The sequence below is a fragment of the Phaseolus vulgaris genome, chromosome 3 (assembly GCF_000499845.2).
Source record: "Phaseolus vulgaris cultivar G19833 chromosome 3, P. vulgaris v2.0, whole genome shotgun sequence".
NCBI classification, from domain to species: Eukaryota; Viridiplantae; Streptophyta; class Magnoliopsida; order Fabales; family Fabaceae; genus Phaseolus; species Phaseolus vulgaris.
Genome location: NC_023757.2, coordinates 29,439,408 through 29,448,425, shown reverse-complemented (window position 1 = coordinate 29,448,425; position 9,018 = coordinate 29,439,408). Strand labels below are relative to the sequence as shown.

The following is a 9,018-nucleotide window of genomic DNA, read 5'->3' as shown; positions in this document are numbered from 1 at the left end:
CCTCTTCCGAGCCGTGCTTGATCTTCATACAAGGAGCTTCCAAGCCACAAAAACTATTATATTGACAGATCTAGCAGATTAACACTTCATGTAAACCAAATTCTAAGCTCACAATTACATGAACTATCCACTTAAAACGAAAATACTAAAATTACTTACAGAATAAACTTCTATTAACAACGCAACGTTAGAGCAAAGAACTGTCAATGTTCAAGCATTTGATCATGGAGTAATGTTATATCTAAACCAAAGATCTTATTTATTTTCCTAATATTGTGTTCAAATATTCTAGAAGCACAGAAACGTTTTATAGTTTTATTTTTCACATTATAAGAACATTTTAAAGTTATTTCTTTAGCTCCCAAATTCATTCGAATCTTCAGCATTAAATTTAGGGTTTCAGCCATCACAGCTCTTTGCAACGAATTGCATAGGAATGTCAGTAAACTAAAGTTGAAGCCCTGCCAGTACCTACCAAAATACATAATCTAGACAATGTTACTGTAGTAATTTTGTTCTTTTCATTTGCCCTGCATTGATCGCTACGAATTCAAAATTGTATACATTTGATATTGGATTTTGGTATAGCAGTGATAAGCTCTACCCGGTGTGATATGGCGTGGGTAGTTTTTGGTTGCTGATTTCAGCGCACCGGATTTGAGAAGAATATTACAACAAAGTACACAATGAATCCAGCAATAAGTATCCCCCCATAGATATAAGTTTGAGACGAGTGCACGGGATATCTGTACTCAATTTTGCAGCATCTCATATTATCCCTCTCGCTGGCCAAGACATGATCAACATATCTGCAATTCACAAAATTGTAAATAACCGACTTGAACAGTATCATGGGAAAAATATCAGTTTACTAGAATGAGTTCTCCCCATTTTGACAAGATAAATAAAGACGTTCTAAAATACAGGGTAACTTACTGTTGGGTGAACATCGTGCTCTGCAGAATATCTGAACTGTTTAAGTAGGCATCCTGTAACCGATGATCATATAACAGTGAAGACATATCAACAAGCTGCTCCTCAAGGCCCTGGTGTATGTAAACAAATTGCAGTATGTTAAGAATACAAATGCCTGCAAAATCAGGTCAAGAACTCCATTCAAGTAAAGCTTACATCAAGATATTTTTCTAAGCGATCTACTAATTCATGTGGGAAGGGTTCAGGCAAATTAGTAGTTTTCTTGTAGAACTTCTCTAACCACAAATCAGTGTTTGACTTTTCTTTCTTTCCTTTTACTGATTCACCAAGGGGAGTTTTCAGATACTCTGCTGCAAAAGTTTGTACCGTCTGCATAGAATTGACAGGTAATTTCATGGAATCAAGTACTGGTATTTATTTAAACTCAAATGAAGCATGAATTACCTCTGATGTATCACGAATTTTATGAAGTACAGAGTCCACACGGGCATATATCGAGTTCCTCTGTCAATAAATAAAAAGATAATAAGAGAAATACCTTTTGGTAAATAAAATTCACTAGGGCATACAGAGAGAGCACTAACCAAAGCAACATCTTGGAGCATTTGACTGATGTGAGATGTATTAGAGAATGGTCCAAATGGATGACAACCAGCTGCCCAAAGCCAATTTACAACAGGTCTTTCATGTACATGAGAAGCCTTCTCATATGGTGCACTTAAACCACCTACAACTGAGGCAAGACCAGCCAATATATGACGGTGTGCCTGAGATGGAAGAGCATGCCTTTTCTGTGTTTCTGAAACGTAACTGTCAAACAAGACAGTTAAGAGTGGTGTTAAGTTTTGCAAAACAAAACTGATAAATAACGAGGAAACCCATGGTATTTGAAAGCAGAGTTTGAAATGGTTTCTTTGAGTCGAACAATCCAAATACAGTCAGCATGAAAAGAGAGTACACTTAGCTTTCTAAAAAACTAAGTGGATTGTATCACAATGCATTAACAACATATCCTCAAAAAGACAGACAAACATTTGAAAATAATCAAAAGGTAAAAATCATTGGCACTATTAAATTGAGATGTGGAAACTTTATGGACAAAAAGGATTAGAGGTTCCACATAGAAACATAAGATGGTTTTATAGAGCCTGCAATAGTATAGATGTTGCCAGTTAGGAATAAGTCATAATAAGCAGTGTGCAGCCCATTTATTCCTTCCTCTCCCATATACGCATCAAAATGTCTACAGTAGTATGTATAAATCTTCAATTTGAAAGAACTGGATATCTGAACATTTATATTTACTCACCTTAAGGGAATCTTTTCATTTTGATGCTCAAGCACAATTACAACATCATTGCTTGTCCATACCATACTTTCATCCTCCATCATAAGGTTTGGATCCACATCCGCTAGTGATAGCACAAAGCTGCATATTAAAAAGCATTACATTCGAAAATTTCAGCACTGAATTGGTTTTGAAACAAAATAATGTCATCAATAACAATCAAAATATTTTACCATATAACAAGTGCAATATGATGCATTTCATTTAAAAAAAGACCATCAGAATGAATATAATGATCTAATCACAAGTATTTAAATCTTCCCAAACTATGTGATTGATTGATATAATAGATCAACACAGAGGAGTACTTCCAAAACTTTCCTTACAAAAGTTCAACTCTCTAAGATTTTTTTCTAACAATTTTTTCAACTTTGACCAATCACTGTTGAAATACAAATAAATATATTTTGTATGTTGGGAGCTACATATAACCAATATAATATCTTTTAGGGGATAACTTTTTTCGTCTTTTGAGTTTGAGTTATTTGAGTATTCATTTTCACCACCAAATTTTGGGTACCAACTTTATGAAGTCCAAAGCATCTAACTGCAAATTTGTAGGCCTAGGTTCACCTCAAGTGTCCTAATTGACCTAAGTGAGAGATCAGTTGGAAATAATAAAAGTACAAAAGAAGGTGTTATTAAATATGAATATACAAGAACAAAGACACTAAGATGTTACGGTTGTATTTCAATGTTCATCTAGGAAAAAAGATAGCAGTGTACGCACACAGGAATTACTCTAGTTCCATATGTTGGTTGTAGATCCCCTTGTTTCTTTACTTTCTTTTTCCTTTTGCCACCATATTTTGAGTTATATGAAGCCCATAGAGGCTTATGCTTAAGAATAGAATCAGTTGACTCGTCAGATTCATCCATCCAATTCTGGCGGAGGAAATATTTACTTGAAAGAGATGGGTCAGCCACTTCAAGCAATCCAGCAGCAAGCACATCAGCAGAACGTTCCATCTCCTGTAAAATGAGGTTTCAAGTCCATTATCCATATATAAATAGCTAATATAGTAATAGAATTAATTTGCATTTAGCATCTTAGATGCGGATCTATTTAATTCAACTATGTGGATAGTGAATTATGGAGGTTTCAGAAGATCGCTTAGGCTTAAAGTATAATATGAGTAGCACTATGTCTACTAAGCATTCAAATTTGTCTATTAAACAAAAGGGGTTACAAACTGATACTCATGATCAACAACTAACTAGGTTAGTACAATTTTTTCAATTAATTACCCCATGAAAAGGAAGAAATCAATTGCCCATGTCAAGTCATATGAAAAACTAAAAACAGAAGATTTAAGCAACAAAGAGTACAAGGCAGCACTCACTTCTCTTAAAATAGCACCATCTAGATATGTCTTGGTATGAACATGGAAACGACCATCATTCTTGGTTTCCTGCAGGGAATGTCCACGCATAGCTTTTGAAACAGCAATTGCTAGCTTCTCATGGCGATGTAATGAATGTGCACCCCCAATAATTACTAATTCTTGCCCATCATGAAGCATACTCTTCACCTGTGGAAAGAAAAAATGTAACAGTTGCATGATGTTCCTACTAAATTACAAAAAACCTCAGTTCTAGAAAATCCATAAGGCAATTTTCAAACCGAGTTAACAAAAATAGGTAGTCTGCCCTAAAGGAAATTACAAACCTCTGCCTCAATATTTTCTATGTCAATACTGTAATTATGGCCCTTTTCCATAATGTTGTATCGATTATGATTTTGCAAGACAATTATTGGTATAAGCAGTCTTGAAGTAAGATCAACAGTTTCAAACCTGAACAAATCAATAACAATACAATTAAACTCTAGAGCTAATACTTTGGTGATCAGTTAATAAATCATTCAAGTGCACATACTATTCACATTCTAGAGACAACTACAGCCTAAATTACATAAAAGTATAGAATACTAAACAAAAGAATAACAAAGGGGCACAAGAGAAGGATAACAATATGTTGGACATCCCATATCGACTATAGTAAGACCAAATTATAATATATAAGTGGATGCAAACCTCACATTTTAAGTCAATTTTTTAGGGTTGAATTAGGCTTAAATCCCACTTTCTAATATGGTTATCAAAGTCTATCCTAATGAGTCAGGCTGCTATTGGACTATCTACAAATATTTAGTTTCACGCTCGAGATGTCTAGTCCTTAGCGTGAGGTGGTGTGTTGGAAATCTCACATCAACTAGAGATAAAACAAAATTATAGTATATAAATGGATGCAAACCACATCTTACAAGCTGATTTTGTAAGGTTGAGTTAGACTTAAACTCCACTTTCTAAGACAATGTTTTGGAGATGAAAATTAAGGTTGGTATCATACCACAAGTTTCAAAAATTGAGCATCCAGAACCCATCTTACAACATTAAGGGGAACACAATTAGGATGCCATGTATAAATTCCAACCTAGATAGTTAAAATGGTTCTGCTTAAGCAAAGAGCTTATGAGCTTATGGAAATTCAAGCAGAAGACAATAAAATCAGCTAAGCTAGATAGTTTGGGCAGTGAAAAGTCAACAAAAGCATGTCCCACCCCCACTAAAATAAAAGATAAGAATCATGAGATAAATTAATGGATAAAGAAAAACTAAAAATAAGAATAAATGCATATCATAAAGAGAAAGTTCTGAGACCACCAATTGAAGAGATAATGAGGAAAAGTTGCATGCAGAGGTTTGGTTATGTGAGACAAGCAAAATAGAAGGCTTTCCAATTAAAAGGGGCCAAAGAACAAAGAAAACCTCAAGAGAAACTAATAATATAAAAGACCTCACTCTAAAGTGCTTTACAGAATTTAAGGTTGTTGTAGAATCCAGTGGATCCCTGTGTAGTTGACGACCCTGCTGATAGGATCTCCAATGGCACAGCTAAGGTAGTGTTGCTTAACATTCTTTGAATGGACCCAACTATTCCACATCACATTTAACAACCCTAGCAACATTTTACAGCATAGGTGCAACTTGCAAAAACTTAAAATGAGTCTGATGTAATACCCTATATATTCATATGATATGCTTTATTATATTTGTTTTTATTTAAACTTAAAAGGTAATAATATTCTAGTCATGTTTCAACTGCTAGAGTTACGGTCAATGTGTATGGTTGATCTGATATTAATTTTTGTCAAAAGAGACTGACTGGCAGCTGGATTGATTCCTGCAGAGCACTCCTTTCCAATATCAGTTTTATGGGCTTTTAATGTTAGGAATTAGTTGCTAAAACAAGGACAGTTCTTACACCGCTGATGCCACATGTGATTGGAGCAATGGTGAAAACTCAATAGTAATGGTTCTTGTAGATAGAAAACTCTATTGAAGATGCTCCTTGTGGGATAAGGCTTAGCAGTTGTTATTTGCTTATAGATCTCAATACCTCACATCAGGTGCAATAACATGTTCCACCGTGGTTGATACCAAAGAAGCAAGCTGTCCAAGAAAAATATCATTGCTTGACTGTTGAGAAGTTGTGCTCATACTACTAGGATGGATCACATTTCGTAATCTTGGCAGAGTTCTAGAACAGACACTTCCTTCTTCAGCTTCAATCTTACCGTAAGTGCAAGGCCCTGCTGAAAGGTCAATCACCACAAATCTGAATGAATAAACAAAAACAGTCAGGCTCATGTATGTATGATGTATGGGCTAACAAAATTTCTTGAGATACAGAATATACCATTAAACCAATTTTTCCCAGGGAAACTTTTTGAGAGAAGAAACTAAAGTTTAACAGAAAATACAAAACAATCACATACCTGCCAGAGCTTAGCCAAACTTGAGTTGCTCCTCCACCATTGTAACGATAACGATAGATGTAATCTCCTTCTTGTTTTTTCATATCTTCCCCAGTTAGGTCAGGAATTTTCCCGTACATTAAACCATCAAGATCGATTTCCTTATTTCTAGGATCGAGTCTCACCTACAAGTAATTTTAAATTAGCAGAAAAAAATATTTAAAAAACATACAATTGCCACAGTAGTAGAGAAATATGATATTGAACACGCAGGAAGAACGAAGAACTTATCCAGGTACTCATATCTCCCCCCTTAGTAATTCGTGAAAGCAAAATTATCAATTATACTATGTGTTACATAGAGTTAATATAATGCACCAAATTTATAGAAATTAAAGTAAGATATATCTAATATTGGTAACTAAAGGTATTGCTTATTGATTATACCTTGTCAAAGTTTACAATAAATATTGCACTTGGCACTGGTCTGTCCATCTCCGTTACAGAAGATCCCACACTGTCCATGTCAAATATGTAGGAGTACAGCCTTTGAAATACTGGTTCCACATCTGTTGCTTCAACTTCAAACAAAGGTACCTCCCTTCCAAACTCAGTCTGCAAGTTGTGGTAAGCTTTAGCAAGTGTCCTATCCAATAAAAACAAAAGAAAGTGGCATAGAAAAAGAAAGGACAACACAGTTACCTCCCGTGCTTTTCCTGCAGGAACCATTGCTTCTTTCAGTGCTTTCTCAAGTGCTATAAGTTCAGGCTGCCCAGCCTGCAGTGAGAATTAGATTTTAAATTATTAGAGTTCATATCTATCTAGTTGTTTGTACATGATCGCCTATACAAAGAAACAGACAATGACATCAAAAAGAATGTCCGACTGTAGAATATGCTTCAACAAAAATGCCAAATAGAACAGTCTTAGTCAAACCATAAGATTTCTAAAGTACAGTTTGATTCTCAAACAAAGCCAACTGGTAATTCTTTACAGGGGTATTTAAGTTCATCTAAACAAAAGTTCATTGTTTCTTCCTCTCTCGACCTTCCTAGGCTGGGAATTCAATCTTGACTATTTTTTTTCTCGTGTATAGAAATATGGACATGATCAAACTTTAATCAGTAGTTATATGGTTTGAAACCTTTAACTTTGGATCTATTGGTATAAATTTCTCAATACACAGTACTTAAAGATAATAGGAAGAAAAAATAAAATAAAAATCTTCTTAAGTTAAAATTAGGTTTTTGGAGAAGTTAATATGAAAAAACTTCTGCAAATTAACTTATAAATAAGCTCATTTTAGGAGAGCTCATTGCATATTTTTATCTTCCTATTTTCATCTCTTGTAAGTGTTTACAAAGAAGCTTAACCAAACAAATCTTTTAGAATATGCAGTTCAAGAAAGCACTAGGATCTCCTCCAATGAACGTGCTCTGCATTTCAATATTCCACAACTTAGGCCTATACTAAAATTATCCAATTTCAGACCAAAACATCGGTAATGAGAACTCTACTGATTCGCTTAACTCAACCTTCCCAAACTAGCAAACCACAGAGTCACAGCTAAACAGTAAGCACCACGCTAAAGCTTGGGAACTGCATTTCACTTTCAATCCAATTCAATCAGCAAGCAAATAGGGATAATGAAACAACAATTAGCCTAAATAGTGTACAAGGCATACTAAACGTGGCTTACATGAAATGCATTATAGACCATGTGATGCTCAATATCAAGTAGCTCCCCAGTCTCCAGACACGAAGGTCTGTGAGCTGGAAAGCTAGTTTTGAGAAACTGTTCCAATCGATGTGCGTCGATATTGTATCTGTAACCTCCGTCTCCGTTGAAACCAATCAGAACCACGTTCACTTCGAGCGGAACTTGAAAAGGAACCTACACAAACCACAAACACGCACATTAACACATCAATTAATTGGAGTATGATGTTGATTTTAATTTCACGGAAAATAAAAGTGACCTCAGCGCGAGAATGGAGCATGCGGCGGACGTCTGATCGGACGCTGTCGCCGACGTCGTGGAAGGCGCCGTGGTGCCACTGAGGATGGCCGGGCTCTCTCTTGAAGGCTTGCGGTGCCGACTCGGACTGAGTGAGGAGAAGACTCAGCAGAGCGAGTAGGAGTGAACGAGGCGCCATTACCTCGCTCGGTGGTTGATTCAGTTCAGGAATGTGAGAATTGTTAGTGATTTGATTGAAATAGGAACATGTGTTGCTGCAACTGCGAGATTGTGAGGAATCAATTAGCCATGTGGGAGACTCGCACAACAACTATGGTCAGTGTTCTTGGGGAGTCCACTCGCCGGGACCTGATGGCTGCCAATTGCAACAACGCATGTCCTCGACTGTGCTCCAGCGACAGAAACCATGTTTTGGATCCAATTCAAGGAAGTTGCTTACTGCACCCCTCAATTTGAACCTGCACCTTCAAAAACTTTGAAATACCAAATTTACCCTTGAGATTTTTATTTGAATGGTGAAATCTCCATGGAAGAGACTTTGTTGAAAGTGCTGGCTGAAGGTGGGTGGTGGAGGTAAGAGGTGTGGTGGACGTGATGTTGTTTAGAAGCAAGGGTTTGTGATTTTAATTAGGAAGGATTGTTATTTTAGTAATAATTGATAAAATGGTGAAAATGACTTTTTTGAAAATTAAAGTTTGAAAAAACACTTTTCAGAATGTGTGTTTTAGGATATCGATTGAATTATGGAATCAAGTTTTCATAATTATGTGCTATGTTTCAAAACAGATGATCTAGAATCAAGTTTTGGGTTTTTACATTGTATTCCATAATCATATTTTCAAAATTGTACGATGTTTATTCTAGAAAGTGATTTTCAAAATATAAAAGCAAACTCAAAAAACTATTGTGGATGACATATTTCAGAATGTATCACAAAATTCCAAAATTTTAAAAATAAATTATAGAATTTCAAAATATAGAACAGTGGACCTGAAG

General features: G+C 35.6%; 1 protein-coding gene across 1 annotated transcript; it reads right to left on the bottom strand.

The window, feature by feature from the left end:
- Window positions 1-346: 346 nt before the first annotated feature.
- On the bottom strand, window positions 347-8,661 carry LOC137807022 (uncharacterized). The gene is made up of 15 exons (XM_068607440.1): window positions 8,024-8,661; window positions 7,744-7,938; window positions 6,747-6,821; window positions 6,492-6,659; window positions 6,066-6,229; window positions 5,687-5,905; window positions 3,954-4,080; window positions 3,628-3,816; window positions 3,015-3,256; window positions 2,246-2,365; window positions 1,521-1,746; window positions 1,381-1,440; window positions 1,132-1,305; window positions 937-1,046; window positions 347-809 (listed from the first exon to the last, which is right to left on the bottom strand). Exons 1-15 carry the CDS (start codon window positions 8,198-8,200, stop codon window positions 644-646), a joined length of 2,412 nt encoding a protein of 803 aa, XP_068463541.1. The 5' UTR covers window positions 8,201-8,661; the 3' UTR covers window positions 347-643.
- Window positions 8,662-9,018: the final 357 nt, after the last annotated feature.